The sequence below is a fragment of the Sphaeramia orbicularis genome, chromosome 8, assembly GCF_902148855.1.
Source record: "Sphaeramia orbicularis chromosome 8, fSphaOr1.1, whole genome shotgun sequence".
In the NCBI taxonomy this organism is placed as follows: Eukaryota; Metazoa; Chordata; class Actinopteri; order Kurtiformes; family Apogonidae; genus Sphaeramia; species Sphaeramia orbicularis.
The window spans coordinates 41598766-41616388 of record NC_043964.1 but is presented as its reverse complement, the minus strand read 5'-3'; the positions used below and the strand labels follow the sequence as shown (position 1 = coordinate 41616388).

Sequence of the window (17623 nt, the reverse complement as noted above, 5' to 3'; positions counted from 1 at the left end):
TTTGTAGTGAACAGCATTTCTTTAAAGTAAAGCTGTGAAACTCTTGTCCACTACAGAGGATAAAAATGCATTGCTGGGTCGCAAGAGGATATAATCTCTAACAAATATGAAAAATCATTTGAAGGTGACACAACTCCAGGTTAGAAAATGTGAATCTTTGCCAACGCATGGACATTGTCATGTGAAGGATAATGATGTATGATGAGTGCCTTAATGGGCTATATAATAAACATAGTGGAAAGCCAAATTAAATGTGTAAAACGATCAAAAACGACAGCTAGTGTTCTTTAATTCAGTCAACAGCTGTCAAGATCGGTATTTTATATGTCGAAAGTAGCAAAGCAGGTGGATTAAGCCTTAGTGCCTGCGAAACCAAACTCAGGGAAGGTGAAGGATTGTTAAATAAATGCGGCTAGGTAACATGGGACAGCAAGTTAGCTAAGGTTACTGTGAAAATAAGGGAATAATATGTCTGTATAGTGTTGGAAAAGGCACTACAAACCGCGGTAAGTTGTGATAGCGTATTTGTATGCGTTTCCGTCAATATCCAGTGTGTTACCCACTCTCCCGTTGACTGACCGTGTGTCATGTCGTAGTGGAGCAGCATGCTGTGAGGGATCGGCGTCTTCGGGTCCAGCAACAATGTTGCCTTCAACAAGCACCTTGGTCAGGACTGCTGTCAGGCTGCTGCCACGGCGAAAGTGGAGTCCAGGTGAGATCTGTTTCCTGTCGTTTAGATACTTAACTGAACGTTTTGTCTGAGTTACCAGTTTGTATGGAGGTCTAGCACTGGGTTGAATGTATGTATTTGACCTGGGTCAGTGGCAGACTTTAGTTGTTTACCGGTGACAGTTTGGACCAGCCGGCGAATTGCTTTAGTTTAAAGATAGTTGTAGAGTAGTAGAGCTATCAGATACATTTTTAAGGACAAACTTATTAAACTGTCTTGTATAAGTTGTTTATTGCTTAGTGACAAAAGTGACAATATCTAACAACAAGGCCTATCTATCTATCTATCTATCTATCTATCTATCTATCTATCTATCTATCTATCTATCTATCTATCTGTAAAAAAAAAACCCGCACAAACAAAAGTTAACAACACACACTGAGCAAGACAGCATTATCTCAACAGTGGGCTATTATTCATCAACACAAATTACAGTCGTCCTCAAAATTATTCATGCCCCTGCCATTTTTTGTGATTTTGTGTGTGTGTGTGTGTGTGTGTGTGTGTTTTTGTGATGAAATGAATGAGTTTTGTCAAGTTTGTTTGTGACTTATATGTAATACACAAGTAAGAGAATAACAACAAATAACACTTGAAGAAATTCTTTATTTCAGGAGTATTTTATTTGTGGATTTCCAAAAAATGCCATGTTTAAAATTATTCATACCCTAGGTTTACGAAGTCTAATGTCTTTTCTTCATAGTCAATAGAGTAGCCTTGGTTCTGGATGATGGTTCCTGTTAATGTCCACGGGCTCTCTTATGTTTCCTGTGGGATTTTGGTCCACTCTAGCATGATGTTGCCACCCCCATGCTTGATGGTTGGGACTGTGCTCTTCGGCTTGTATGCTTATCGTTGCTTCCTCCAGATGTAGGCATCATCCATGTGGCCAAACAACTTCATCTTTGTTTCATCAGATCACAGGACTGATGACCTAAAGCCAGGATTTTGGTTAAGAAGAACTCTAGCAAATGCCAGATGAGTCTCCTGATGTTTCATCCTGAGTCATGGCATCTTCCTGGGTCTGCATCCATGGAGACTTCCTTTGTGCAATACTTTCTGGATGGTTGCCCATGATACTCTCATACCTTTGTTATGGTGGTGGGGATATAATGCTGTGGTTATCATCTATAATACTAGGATTCTTCTCTGCTAGTAGCACCAGCAACCTCATCAAGTTACAAGGCATCATGAATTCAACATGACTATCAACATCCTGGATGTCAGTGTGAAAGTGCTGAAACTCCAGATTAGTCCTGATTGGATGTCCCAGCAGGACACTGACCCCAAGCATACCACCAAGGTAGTGCAGTAGTGGTTTAAGGACATGACCTAGTCAAGTCCTGACCTAAATCATATAGAGAATCTGTGGAGTGAGCTGAAGACCAGAGTGATGGGTAGGACACCATCCAACCAGACCAAGCTGGAGGCTTTGGCCCAGGAAGAGTGGACCAACATCCCACGGGAGACATAAGAGAACCCGTGGACACTAACAGGAACCATCATCAAGAACCAAGGCTACTCTACTGACTATTAAGAAAAGACATTGGACTTAATAAACCTAGGGCATGAATAATTTTCAACATGGCAAAGCAAAAAACAAAAAATATAAATCACAAAAAATGGCAGGGATTTAAGTAATTTTGAGGACGACTGTATGTTTACATATAAAACAAACTACAGCTGAAACAAGGCAAGAAACATAAATGAACTGAAAACCCCTCTAGAGCACCAGTACTACCAAAGCAAACATTTTCACTTTTACTAAAGGCCAGAAAGTCCCTCCAGACCATTAAATATGATTCTTTGCAGTTATGTATTTTCGCTATCATTAGATCAAATGATGCAATCTCTGTCATCAGGTTAATCCAGTCATTACGTTCAAGTCTAACTTGGATTTTTCCAGCATCAAAGAATCACTCTGACAGCTCACATAAAATCTGATAGGGCTAAGGCAAATACAGATTTGGGAATCTGTGAGAAACATGATCTGGACAAATAGCTATATGAAAAAAAATCTGTGTTGTCTGTCTGTCATATACCTAACATTGTTGTTTTGTTGCATCGTCCCTTGTAACATAACATACTGTACATTTATAGAACAGTGATGAATTTAAATGGTCTTCTTTGAGAAAAATGTATCCAGATGAAAAAAAACATGGTTAAAGCAGCTGCATACAGTATCTTAGATGCCTTGTGTGACTATGTGAGCCTTTGTCACCTTTACTGTCTTGCTGTCTACAGGATCTGTCTGGTGTCCGTGTAGAAATATTTCTGTGAAACCAGGAGGTTTGAAACCAAAGACAGTCCCACCTCGGTATCTGGGCCAACCCAGCCCTTACAGTCATCCACACCTTATAAAACATGGTGAGTGTTATTTACTGTGGAGTGAATAATAATTCAAAGCAAATAATTCATTTACCGTTTTTAAGGTAAACCTACGGTACTTTCAGTTTTTAGTGAGATCATTGGCAGGTTCATTACATAGTTAAGATTAAGACTCTCTATGATACAATAATAATAAAGATATGGATTTATACCACAGACAGGTTGCGTTACAATGTATGCACCACTTCATACTGTATGTTAGATAAAAAAAAAAAAAATAAAGCATTATATGTCTAAGTACTGGAAAAAAAAAAGTGCAGATTTTTAAGCTAAAATTCTATGTACATGGATGAATTCATTAGTTGTCTGATTTATTGGTGTAGTTATGACATTTTCACAAGCTGTTGTTAAAAGCAGATCTGGCTCCAATAGTGGCCAGTCACTTACGATATCAGTAAAAAAAATTAATTCCCCAACATGCAATAATATCAGCCAATCATTAGCTATTGGTTTATTCTTTTTATAAAACGATGGTGTAATATCAGCTTTAATAATCCATTATTCAATGACCTCTGTCCACAGGTGAAGTGACCCCAGGCTTGAGTCAGACAGAATATGAACTCCGCAGACACAGACTGGCCTCACTTATCGAGGCCCAAGCAGACAGGCTGGGACCATCTGCGTCCTCAGGCACCCATGTGGTGATTGTTTTGTCCCATCCAACCCGCTACATGACAAATGACATCCCTTATCCCTTCCACCAAAATCAGGTATGGGTTTAACTTCTTTAAATTCTTATGTATGTATGACTGTTGAAAACTTCTGATCTACACAGATCTACAATAAATTCACTAATTAACACAACGCTAAATGTCCCACAGGATTTCCTCTACCTCAGTGGCATCCTAGAGCCTGACAGTGCCTTGGTTCTTCATGGGAGAGGGAGACCAGACCAGGCCATTTTGTTTGTCCCCCGCAGAGACCCAGGGAGAGAGCTGTGGGATGGGCCCCGGTCGGGGAAAGATGGAGCAGCTGCTTTGACAGGCATAGAGAGAGTGCACTGCACAGAAGAACTGGGTGTTGTGCTTAAGAGCCTTAAAGGTGGGTGTGAGGAGGGGCATGAGACCACAGAGCCAAGATTTGTTTAGAGCCCAAACAAGAGGGTTGGGCTCTGGACAGCCAAGTATTGAAGTTTTGTGCATATGATTTATGAGGATCTACCTGCATAAATAGAATATAATATCCTTAGTCATGTTTTTATTAGCTTACCGGCCGACAGGCCGTAAGCTATTGTTGTCATGCGGCATTTGTCATCTGTCGTCCGTTACAAAAATTTCAATCGTCTTCTTCTCCGAAACTACAATTCCCATTGGCTTCAAACTTGGTATACAGCTTCTTTATGATGATGTCAACAAAAGTTAGGTAAATTATTTGGATCCGGATCCGGTTCTGGATTTGGTGCGACTTTGAAAAATTTCCCCATTATAAGAGATAGGAAGTGGATCCATGCAATAATTCAGTAAATAAAAATGATATCAAGCTGAAATTTCTACATTACAGCCCTGATGGGGAGATGACCAAAACATAATGGCCACATGCTGATCAGGATCTTCTTCTGGATCCGGGAACTTATGGAAAATTTAACATGGGCTCTTATGGGGAAAAAATTTCAATCGTCTTTTTCTCCCAAACTACAGTTCTGATTGACTTCAAACTTGGTATACAGCTTCTTTATATGATGTCAACACAAGGTATTGAAATTATTTCGATCCGGATCTGATTCTGGATATGGTGGGACTTTGAAAAATTTTCCCATCATAACAGATAGGAAGTGGATTGGTACAATAAATCAGTAAGTATTAATGATATCAAGTTGGAATTTGAATTTTTTACAGATCTGATTGGAAAATGACCAAAACATGGGCCATTTCTGTAATATAATAAATACACATAACTGGGTGATAATAAATGGCATCCGGATACATTTCCCAAAGCTTTTAATTTGGCTGGTAAGCTACAGGGCCATTGGTCCTATTTTTAAGTTTTATAATAAATGGTATCCAGTGATAAAATGCATTATCATCACCTATTATGTTTGAGTTTGGACCAAATTCACAGTTCTTAAGAGATATCAATGAAATATTGTCACCTTCTTTTTCAATAGTGCCATACTTAGTTCCATAGTTACAGAACAACATTAGTATTTATTTGGTGGCATTTTTGTTCATCTGGTTAATTTATATTCATTATCTACTTCCATTTTAGTTTAATTCAATCTTTAATTACAAAGCCTATTTTACACAACAACACTGTTTTCCAAAGTGCTGTACATAGAATTAATACTGTGCATAAACACAAATACGAGAGCCACACAGTGCAAACAGTAAAAATACAATATCTAGTTCACACGCATGCACGCACACACTCACACTCACACACACAAAAGATCATAAATAAGACTATCAAAAGCATTTTTTAGGAGACACACAGCAGCATTTCGGACCAGTTGTAGGCATGACAATGAGGCCTGATTAGTCAAGTATAACACCTCTAAAATCAGTAGTTGATTTAAAAAAAAAAAAAAATTCTTGGTTTTTACAAAGAAGCCTTAGTTGGAAGAATTGCCATTTTACAGCTAAGTTTATCTGTTTATGCAATTTAATGCCACAATCCATTTCATTTCAAGGTAGGTAATAGTATAGTTTCTCATAAGGTTCCAGGAGCTTCAAGTCCAGTTACAGACCATCACAACTACATCACCACTACATCTAAATATCATGGCACCCCACTGCCTTTTTTAGCGTCTATATACACAGCTGGTCCAAAAAAGTCCTTCACCTGGATTTAGCTAAGCAAATAGTTCAGATCCTATCATTGGATAATTACTGCAGAGATTAATGTGTTTCAGCCGCAACAAGTTCTTTAACCGTAACTGATGCTGTGAGTGGCTTCTTATTTCTTAATTGGCCATTAATTTGCAAGGGAGCAAAACATTGGGTAATAGTGATTGTTTGGGTTCATTTGGTTTGTGAAAGAGTGGTTCAAGAAGCATGAAATATCATTTTTACACCTGGATCGGCCACTACAGAGTTCGGACCTGAACCCCACTGAGAATCTTTGGAATGTGTTGGAGGTGACTTTACAACATCATCAATACAAGCTCTTGCCAAAAAATTAATGCAACTATGGACAGAAAGAAATATTGAGGCATTTATTGTAACTGCGTAAGTTTTGTGTGGCATAAATGGTGCCACGATGAATACACCCTGTAATCAAAGGTAAACACAGTCCAGTCAAATAGTGTGGGATTTTTATTTTTGGCCATCCTGTGTATATTATTAGAATAACATTTAATAAATAAAGTGTTGTATTTTTGAGTGTGATGGAATTGGAAATAGCTCATCTGCCATTTTTCCTCCAACCTAAATCTTTTAGGCACTCTGGTGTGGTATGATAGTTCTCAGCCAGCCCACCCACGTCTCCACCAGACTCATGTGAGTCCCATGCTGGAGGTGGGTCCAATGCCACGCTCCCTCAGACCTCTCATACACTCTCTCAGGGCCCTCAAGAGCTCAGCAGAGGTGGCACTCATGCAAGAAGCAGGTCACATCACAGCACAGGTAGGCTGGTGTAACAAAACCACTTCTGCCAAAAATATGTCAATCTGAACAGTAATTTGTCCATATGTCCTCACTCCAACTCTTTCTTATTTCAGGCTTTTAGGAGGACAATGGCACTCTCTCAAGGCGACATAGATGAAGCTGTGCTCTTTGCGAAAGTATCTATAATTGTTGTATGGCCACTTTATGATTTTTTTCCTCTGTCACGTGTATCCTGTTGTGAGTTAACAAAATCTTTAATTCCAGTTTGATTTTGAGAATCGGATCCATGGCGCCAACTTCCTGGCATACCCACCTGTGGTTGCTGGAGGAAATCGAGCAAATACACTGCACTACATAAACAACAACCAAATTATCAAGGTGAGGAATGGTGTGGCTATAAAAATGACTGTTCCGTCAATATAAGATGCTATGAATTCTTATGTTGATAGTTCTTATAATAATGTCTCTCGTATAGATAAGCGTTGTTTGAAAGTTTTCGAACTCCTCGTGATTTTCTCTTTTTCTGCATATATCTGGTATCTGTCTATTGAAATATCTAACTCTGGTGTTTCCTTTAAATGAATTTACAACTCTAGAAATACTTTTACCACACATATCCAGGTTTCTTTTTTTTTTTTTTTAAATTTTGAATAGCTTTTCTCTAAGTACATGAGTAAGTGTAATGTTCTGTGTTCTTTGTTCAGCTGACTTTCCTTTACAGCAGGGGTCTCAAACTCCGGTCCTCGAGGGCCACTATCCTGCATGTTTTAGATGTATCCCTCTTCCAACACACCTGATTCAAATGATAAGCCTACCATCAAGCTCTGCAGAAGCCTGATAACAACCGTCAGGTGTGCTGGAAGAGGGAAACAACTAAAACATGCAGGATACCGGCCCTCGAGGATCTGAGTTTGAGACCCCTGCTTTACAGGGTGGGGAAGCAAAATTTACAATGAGCATTTAGTTGTTTTTTTCTCAGCAGGCACTACGTCAATTGTTTTGAAACCAAACACCTATTGATGTCATAATCATACCTAACACTATTATCCATACCTTTTCAGAAACTTTTGCCCATATGAGCAATCAGGAAAGCAAACGTCAAAGAGTGTGTGATTTCCTGAATGCACTCGTCACACCAAAGGAGATTTCAAAAATAGTTGGAGTGTCCATAAAGACTGTTTATAATGGAAAGAAGAGAATGACTATGAGCAAAACTATTACGAGAAAGTCTGGAAGATACTATTAAAGAAGAATGGGAGTAGTTGTCACCCGAATATTTGAGGAACACTTGCGCAAGTTTCAGGAAGTGTGTGAAGGCAGTTATTGAGAAAGAAGGAGGACACATAGAATAAAAACATTTTCTATTATGTAAATTTTCTTGTGGCAAATAAATTCTCATGACTTTCAATAAACTAATTGGTCATACACTGTCTTTCAATCCCTGCCTCAAAATTATGTAAATTTTGCTTCCCCACCCTGTACTTAGTTTTTAGCAAATCTGATCATGTCATCTGTTTTACTTTTTCTCAGGACGGTGAAATGGTGCTACTTGATGGCGGTTGCGAATACTTTGGTTACGTCAGTGATATCACTCGAACATGGCCTGTGAATGGGAAGTAAGTTTAAGAAAAAAATCACATGAAATAGGTAATATATGACATATTACATTGGCAACATAGATTATGAAGGTAAAAACTTTAGAGACACAAAGAGATTTTCATAAATACAGCTTAGAAAAGCAGAGTTTATCATTTTAAAAAATGGTTGTGAATGAGCCCACACAAATTAAACCATTAATAATAATTAATTATAGTTTTACATTCTCAGTTACATAAAATAACACTAATCATATTGTCCCCTCACCTCTTCTTTGTTAGATTCAGCCCTGCCCAGGCTGAGTTGTACGAAGCTGTCCTAGAGGTCCAGCGCTCCTGTTTGTCCCTGTGCTCCCCAGGCGTCAGTCTGGATCACATCTATAGTACCATGCTAGCTCTGTTGGGACGACAGTTAAGGCGCCTAGGTATTCTCATGGCCAGTACCACTGATGCTGATGCACTGAAGGTAAAAATCACAGAATTAAGGCTTCGTAATGAAAATAATGATCACTGATATGTCATTTCAAAGGGGTCAGGGTTAGAGTTGGGAAGGAAAATGGAGGATAAGAGAATCTGGGACTTGAGTTTTACACCCATGATTTGTTTCCACATTCTGCATTGGAGGTATGTCTGGCACCATTAGCTCTAGCTTCTGGAATAAGGGTGAAAAGTCTCTGGTTTGTTTGGTTTGTTTATATTTCCTCAGACTGACAAAATGACACTCATCATGGGTAACATACATGCAGAACACAGTGACATAGCCTTGACAAATAGTGTCAGGTGAGAGAACATGTTTTAATGGAAAATCTGCACATGTAGAAGTGAGCAATGGTATTGAAAGGACTAAAGCACCCCTGAAGCTCACAAAAATATGTATGTCTTTGTCTAAACTTGATATTTTGCAGTGGAAAGTTGCACCTTTGAGGTTACAGGATTTCTTTTTAGTTCCTTGGCCAATAGGCCATGAGGTATTGTGAAGGCGCCATGCTCGGCATTGTCTTCGTTGTCATCTTCGTTAGCAATTTCTTCAGATATCTTCTCCGACAAAACAACTGGTCAGATTCATTTCAAATGTTATATGTAGCTTCCTTGGGACAATGTCTACAAAGTTTGTTCACAGTTTGGAGAAATTTTGGTTTTTAGATTTTTGACAAATTTCTGAAATATTAAACATTTGCCTTTACTTATAATGGGCCATGTTTTGATGGCTTATAACATGGAAATGGATACTATTGAGCACTGATAGGAAGTCATATGTGGACTTTCATTTAATTTGTTGAGTTATCCTCCAGTGAAAGTACCACCAACTTCTATTGGGAGATTGATCTCCTTCATCAAGACCACAGGACTCTTAACACAGAGACAGAACCTGACAACCTCGCAAATTCAAGTTATTGCTTCTGGATAGTACATGCCAATGAGCTACCATTGGTCCTATTTTTATACATATTGAGAATGCACACAAACATGCACACAGTGAGAGTCACAGTTGGCTGACTATTTCACTCACCCACCTATTCCAGCAGACTATATCTTGTAAGCCCGACAGCAGCCATGAGGAGTTGTTTTTGAGTGTAGTAGTCAACATCATCTGAGGAAATATGTGTAATTTTGTTGCAAAGACTCTCTCAGATTCAATTCCTCTGTTAAGGTAGGAGTGAGATGTCAATCAGTGACATCTCTGAGCTCCATGTTAAGACGTACGTTGTGGCTTCTCTCAGATTGTAGATGATGAACTGTTGAAGTCCTATCATTTTATGCGTTATTCCAGGCTGCACGGCGGTACTGCCCTCACCATGTTGGTCATTACCTGGGAATGGATGTCCATGATACCCCTGAATTGTCTCGCTCACAACCTCTACAGCCAGGAATGGCCATCACTATAGAACCAGGTATATACATCCTTTGATTTTATGACACTTATTATAACTACGTGAGGTGGTTATAATCAAAATATGTCATATTAAAGGTGCAATGTGTAGCAATGGCAACAAATGTACAAATTTAAAAATTGTATGTATCATTTAGATGTATTTATTTCAATATTTGTATGTATTAATCGGTTTATTTCTGAAGTGTAATAGGATTGTGCTGCACCTTAAAAATGGGTACTTGATTTTGTGTGTCATGTACATCCATGATGTCAGACTGCAGATAGACTTCTATGTCTCACTGAATTTTCTGTGAAAAATTCAAAGATATGACATTCATGCTTACTTTTCCATCTGCTATTCTACAGCAGCGACAGTGTGCACAGTAAAATCTGTTAACTTAGAAATTAAGGTCACAGGTATCTGCAAATGGCCTACTGCCAGTACAACTCAGACCTAACACAAACTTCACAAAAACATGCATGATTGTTACACCTTTTACCTTTTAAAAATTGCAGATGTGCCTACTTAGCATCCCAGTTGCCTGGGTGATCACAGTTAAGTCAACATTTTTGTACATTCCAATCTCTTGTTTTCCCTGTCATAGGTTTGTACATCTCCAAAGACAATGACCAGGCCCCAAAGCATTTCCGTGGCCTAGGGATCAGGATTGAGGATGACGTGGTGATCCGAGACAAAGGAGGCCCTCTGATTCTGTCATCTGATGCACCAAAGACCATCACTGATGTAGAGAAGGCATGTGCCCAGAGATAGGACAAGTACACTTTGACCAAGTGAGGCCTGGCATTAATGGTAGATGATGTGCTCACACTACAGTGTTTGTCAAATGTCTCCACAGTGATGACATCATCAGGTTCAGGGTGCAGGTACACTAAAGGTAAATTACAGGATTTTCCTCTCGATCTGAGTGAGGCAATGAAAACTTAGAAATCTCATGTGGAAGAATATGGATTTGATATAATTTAATAATGTTTCCAACCCTATGCACAGGTGTGATATGCTATTTTTGCATATGCCTGTGTGCTTATATGAAGTTTGTGTTGGAGTTTGTGTTCTGAGTGTTGGCTGTTTTGTTGATGTTGGTAGCCTCCATTTCTGAGCTAGGGCTGAACACTGTTGTTACAGTAGAGGAGCAGCAGAGATGCACTGAGACACTTGGTAGCGAGTATAGGGGTTTTCATAGAAAATTCAAGTCCTCCACATAAAAACTGGTGTATAAACTGTTCACAGAAGGTACTTTTTTAAAGTACCTTGTAATCTATTAACACAATAAAAATGAAAAAGTGATTAACATATGTACATCTCTTTACATGTGATATAATGATAGTGTCTGCTTTCAAAGAAGTGGATTTTCTGCTGTGTGTAATAATTTCAATAGTTTTCAGTACAAGCTCTTGTCAGTAATAACTGAGTAAGACATTGCTCATGACACTACATCGTCTTAATAACATCCATATTAGAGCATCAGCAAAATTCTATTGAAGAAAACCAAACACAAACATACGCCTTCACCCTGATGGCCACAAAAATCCCATCTGTGGTACAAATAGATATGATGTTGTATGTTTAATCTAACTGTACAAATCAAAAACCAGGCTGATGAAGAGTCAGCATCTTCACTTTAAACCCGTGTGCTCCATGACAATGTAATGTGAATCTCAGACACAAAAATACTGCACTGATATTATTCTCTAATCATATTTTCACTCCTGAAAGTCTGATGTTTTTGCTTTCACACATAAACTTTGGTTAGCAGACTAATACGCCCAACTGTCAACTTCTACATGTGCTTTATCCCCCTTTATAGACGACTGTGTGTCAGAAGGCAGTTTGTTGTTACAGTTTTTCTCAGTGGCTTTGGTACATTTCTCGAATTATCCTCGACATTTGCAAAACAGTAAGTGTGTTTCTCAAAACAATTTGTACAAATAGCAAAACACCATGGATTACCTGCAAAAGCCAGTCTCTTGCTCAAAATCCTTTGTTCATCTTTCAAAAGTAAATATCTGTGTCAATGAACATGTTAGTTCCATCAGAATGACAAGTCTTCGTGTCATTGTGTACGGATAAGACAGTCAAATTGCTTTGTCATGTTGTCAATATAACAGTGTACTCTGGAGGGATGTTCTGATGTAAACTATGGCTAAAGTTTTAATGACAATTATTGTAAATTTTAAGTTACACCTTAGTGAATGTGGGAGGTTGATTGCAAGAAACTGGACAAGATTCACATTTACGCTCTTACTGTTTGTACTGTAATTTGTTGACAGACCATGTCATTGCGCTACAGAAAGGAAAAGACAGCACTGTATAGCATGAAGGGAAAAAAAACTAAAGTAGAAATGTGTACATAGGACAATCTCCTTAGGGAAAACAGTACATGCAGTGCTGTAGGAATTAGAGTGCAGTCTCCGTATACCTCCTGACATTCCTGTCTGTTAGGCCACAAATTCTCATCCGAATATCTTCTGTTTGTTAGAGAAAGTCAAGATTCACCAGGGAGCAATTTACCAATTCAGGACAGATTTAGAAAAAAATGTCTAATGGAAATGTATAGAAATAGGCTTGACATATTATGACAACTTGTTCAACCATTTTGCCTGTAAAGACTCATGCAGTGAACTAACGCCTAAATGTTGTGGGGGTTGAGACTATTCAACAGAGACCCATTATAATACATTTTGATCAACATGAGAAACAACTGATATTGTAGGAAACAGCAGAGAATTGTACATAATCATTTGCATGGATGTACCAAAGCATTTGCAACTTGTTCAAAGAAATGAGAAACTGCTTTTTTGATGTGAACAAGTGACATTGATGTGAAGATTGAACAAGTCGTTTTGAGAATTTCAATTCTGATCTAAGAAATGTACCAAAGCGACTGAGAAAAACTGTAATTTACCTCACGTTTTACTTCTTTTGTTTGTCTTCTATTGTTTTTGACAACCATAGCTTTGCATATCGTCCTGTGATAGATCTAAAAGTCTAAATTATCCTACAAGTGTTTTCTGTACAGTGAACCACGGCTAAGTTTGATCCAGACTGAGACCACAACCTTTGGGTGGACCAAACACCCCTTTTTGTCCACTCTGTGGCTGTGAGGTTTTGCACCTGTAAGTCCAGTTCAGATCAGAATGGAAAATGGGAAAGTCCAGAGGTAGGTGTCAAAGTGTCCTAGAACATCAAATGTTGAATATGCACTCACTCCAGGGTGGTCGGCAAAGTCCAAAGTGTGTCTCTGACCATCATGTATATGCACAGAAAAAACAAAATGAACAACAGCTGGAATGATAAGTTACAACGCTGCACTGAAATGGCTTAAAATGTGTCAACTGATGTAAAATTTCCTGTGTGTGTATGTGTGTGAAAATTTTAGGGGAAAAAATGTGTTCATATACAATATATTTTAAAGATATGGTTCTGTCTTTCATAACAAATAAATGATATTGGTTTGATTCAGTTTATTTGATATGGACACTATGATGTAAGAAATTATGATTGAACATCCAGGTTTAAGACAAGGCCATGAACTGCAGCGTCCCAGGTTGGACTGCATCTCATTCCCATCATCCTAAGTTTTTCTCCTATCAAATCAAGGCATTAAAAGCTGCCAGCTTCTTCTACTGGCGGGAAATACACTTGATCATATGTCCACCTTGGAAACTGGTCAGCCTCCATGTTCTCAGTAGGTGACTCCTTTCAGTAGTTTTTATACACTGGTGTTTGCAACTGCACTTGCTGTAGTCAAGTACACATTTGATGAAGTTATGCATCTATTTAACAGTAAAAGTCACTTTGTATGTTTTACTTTGAAAAAACATGAAGCTGCTAATAAAACATGCTTAATTAAACTTTATGCAGTTGTTAAAATCAGCACCACATTGACCTGCTGCATAAATAAAATATTGTTTACGCATGAATTAATGAATGCGTTTCAATAATAATGCTTCTGATAGCATTTTAGTGCATGGCTGTTATTTGCAGCCTGATTACATCTTTGCAGAACAAATGTAAAAGTCGTGCTTTAGGAAGTGAACATGTCGCTGCCTGGTAAACAGTATGCGCTGTTTTGACTGAGCAGCAGAAAACTGGAGCTGCACAGAGCCCAAACCGGTTTCCGGACAATTCCGAACACCTACGAAGACAGCCTCCCCTCTTCTTCCCTTGCTCCCTCCCTCCTCCCCCTTCACGCCTAATGTTGCTGTACCTCCAACCCTCCCCCCGTATCAGAGGAGTAGAAACAACAAGCCGCCATTTTGTTTGTGCGGACAGACCGTCAGAAACAGGAGGAGATAACCGAGAGAAGGAGCGACTCCGGCAACCGAAGGCAGCCGCTCCGGGAAGCGCCGGGAGAAAAAGTGGCGAAAGCCTGTCCGTGTTATCAAGAGAGAGAGCATCACCAAAAAGATAAGACGTCTGAGGAAGAAAAAACCGAGAGGGTGATATATATAAATATATATAAATATATGAATGCATGAGAAGGAAATACTCCGAAAAATCCAAGGAAGGGGGTGTTTTGCGGAGCGGAGAGGAGAGGCGGAAGAGGGCTATATATTATTCTAAGGAGGAAAAACCTGCGAAAAGGGGATAACATCAACATGAAAGATCATTATGTGTCCGTCGCGGAGGAAGGAAAGAGTCCGCATAGACAATTATATAAATAAATTGCTGCCGGGCAGAAGGGAGAGGTGGAAAGAAAGACGGGTTTAAAGAGAAGGGGAAAATTGCCAGGATCGACACGAAGGGGGGCATTCTCCATCACAAAGAGTCAATGAGAGGATTTTTTTCAGTCCAAAATATTTTAAGGGAGGTGTCAACATTATTGTGCCGAGCTGAAGCTTTCCGCTTCCGAAATAGCCATAATTTCTTAGCGATCCACCGTCATCTTTTATCACGTTTATTGCCTGTCTGCTGTCCGCCGCTGCTTCGCTCCTGCTTCGGGATAAGATCTCTCTTTTTTCCTCGCTTGCATGACCAAGACATCTTACAAGCAGTGGCTGATAGACATTTCGGGGGATGAGAGTGATTCTTTTTATTTTTTTCATTTTTTCCTGAGATTTCAAGTGTTGAAACCAAACGAGGAACCGGAGGAGGAACCTCTTCTGGAACACAAGATAGTAAACCCCACAGATTGTCCTCTGCAAAATAAAACTAATTGGATCAATCTGACTGCCCGCTGATTGGCAATTAGTGCTATGATTGCCCTCCAGAACTATACTGTCCAAGAAATCAAGTCTGCATCAAAATCGATTGCACAAGAGCACTGATTTATGACAACATCTTCAATTTCCACCTTTGCAAGCCCACTGACTGCAATAGATGTACTCATGCTAAAGATTGCAACAACCAAATGTGCAATATGAGTGCGTTGTTTCTGACCCAGTGCCTTGCATGGTCACACACTAAGTGCACAATCTAGTCGGCATGCACATGCAAAAGAAAACAAATGCATGAAAATATGCATTCGCAATAGATTTTCTATAAACTCTAAGTGTTGGACTCCAGTGTTTTCATCCTTCTGCAGAACTGTTATACTATTTATTCGGTTACTGTTAAGGCAATGCAAGTACTTTTTTCTCCAGTATTGCACTTGAGAGTACCACTTATGCTTTAATTGTGTTTGCAAACCACTGCTGGGGTTCTCCACACACCGGTGGACTGTCTTTTTAGTTTGTAAAGGAATCCGTGGTAGTGACAGCAGTGAGATGTCCGATGAGCTGAGAGAAATGGTAAATGCAACAGAGCATCTCTTAACTGTTGCATGAGAAAACCAAAAGTTAACAGAGGAAAACTTCTGCTTTATGTTTTTGGACCACAATTCTCATTTTCGTTGCCTGGACAGACTCTTCACTGGAGCGTTTCAGACCTGAAATACAGGATTTTCCGCCGACTATGGCGGACAAGACTGAACGCACCACGGAGGACGGATCTCGGGACAATTTTTGTGTCGCAGAAGAGGCTACATGAGGTTGACAGAGGGCCGCACGCTTGCCTTTTCGCCGACTCCACCTTCCCACCTCCTCCTGTTCAAATCTGTGAAGAAACAAAATCTCCGACAGGGGAGGGGGGCTGATATCTGCAGAGAGGAATAAACCTAGAGGGCTGTGGGGGAGAGAGTTCAACATTGCTGTCTTCTCCCCTACCGTCCCCCAAGCGGTGGGGGAACGATCAGAAGCATTTCTTAAAGGGATAAGGAGACGCAAATAAGGGAAATAAATTTGCCCTTCGTGGATCTACAGTATTTTTTTAATTCGTGAAAAATATGGCCGATAATGTCCTGGAGTCCGGCCCGCCTTCAGCCAAGAGGCCCAAGCTGTCTTCTCCAGCTCTCTCGGTGTCTGCCAGTGATGGGAATGGTAAATATACTGCATGTATTACTTACTTGGTGATAAAACATAAACTAGTATCGAGTGTTGGTGCTCTTATTACCGGCCAGAATCAAGGAGTCCCTGCAGAGTTGCAAAGCAACTTAACTAGATGTTCTGACACAGTTTCTCCATAAGTAATGCTTTTGAAAAGAATATACCTGTAACATGGTTTAAATGGGCTAGCTAGTCTGAGAATATGAATAGCCAAAGAGAAAATATGATGTAGTTAGTGCTGGCGGCAGGGTTAACTTTGTAACAGTGATGTTTTGATGTGTTAGCCTTAAGAAGCTAACTAGCTACTAACTAAAAGATCCTCCTCCAAACAATGGAAGAGTCGGTCACCCCAGTTTTCTTCAAGTTGTTTACATACTTCAAAAGTCAATTAGCTGGAGGGGCGAGGGCACATATACACAATAAAAAACAGACTTAATGAATACCCCGCAAAATAGTGTTAAATAATTGGTCTAAACCCGCTTTGAAAGAATGTAACGGTAACCGAGCGAGCTAGCTAACTAGCTAGGCTGATAACCCTCCAACACCGGCTCAGCTGAGCTCGGTAGCTGACTAGCAGAGAAATAAGTCACGATTAGTTAAACAAGATCAACTTTTCACAGTGTGCTATAGCTGTTTTTATAGCAGGAGGAGTACATGTGGTCGTGTAATTGGTAAACGGGAGGTTTTGTTAGCAGTGAGGATGCTCTCAGTTTTAAAAGAACCATTGTGTATCAGTTAGCTATTGTTCGACACATCATTAAAGTTGCGCAAAGCGGTGTTGTCCAGCTGTAGATGTAGCTGTGTGCCAGATTTAACAGTGTAATCGCGTCGTAAATGAAAGGGCAAAACTCCTGTCTCTGAAATGTCTTCTTTCATGTCTTTTGTTCAAAGGATTTTAGTTTCTCAATTTTACTATCGACGAAGCCCATTCTTGTTCCCCTCCATTGTCTGGCTTTGCACCGTAACCCTGCGCAGCACTTTTAGCAGTAGACTTCTCCAAACGACCCAACACTTTAACCAAACAGACCACTTGAATGCCTTTTAGCTTTATTGTGAATTAAAGCATCATTGTAAATACATTTCATACGCACACATGGAGCAAGAAGCTGTT

At 39.5% G+C, this 17623-nt stretch overlaps 2 protein-coding genes across 8 annotated transcripts in view; both read left to right on the top strand.

Moving 5' to 3' along the window:
• The first annotated feature begins 376 nt into the window (after window positions 1-376).
• Window positions 377-13608, top strand: xpnpep3 (X-prolyl aminopeptidase 3, mitochondrial). Of its 2 annotated transcripts, XM_030140664.1 has the most exons (12): window positions 377-506; window positions 597-712; window positions 2975-3097; window positions 3641-3828; window positions 3940-4159; window positions 6494-6678; window positions 6774-6836; window positions 6925-7038; window positions 8191-8276; window positions 8538-8721; window positions 10027-10147; window positions 10734-13608. In XM_030140664.1, the coding sequence occupies exons 2-12, from the start codon at window positions 643-645 to the stop codon at window positions 10898-10900; spliced, it is 1521 nt and encodes a 506-aa protein (XP_029996524.1). In that variant the 5' UTR covers window positions 377-506; window positions 597-642; the 3' UTR covers window positions 10901-13608. The 2 variants fall into 2 exon arrangements, with proteins under 2 accessions (XP_029996524.1, XP_029996525.1); XM_030140665.1 differs by lacking the exons at window positions 10027-10147; window positions 10734-13608 and adding an exon at window positions 8863-9178 and having other exon boundaries at window positions 8538-8742.
• Window positions 13609-14368: 760 nt separating this feature from the next.
• ep300b (EP300 lysine acetyltransferase b) overlaps window positions 14369-17623 on the top strand; it is a 34779-nt gene continuing 31524 nt past the window's right edge. For 2 of the 6 annotated variants that reach the window (XM_030141809.1, XM_030141808.1), the window contains exon 1: window positions 14369-16506. In XM_030141809.1, the coding sequence (XP_029997669.1) occupies window positions 16413-16506 (94 nt within the window). In that variant the 5' untranslated portion in view covers window positions 14369-16412. The remainder of the gene's footprint in view (window positions 16507-17623) is intronic. The other 4 variants (XM_030141812.1, XM_030141813.1, XM_030141811.1 and 1 more) reach the window with 2 other exon arrangements.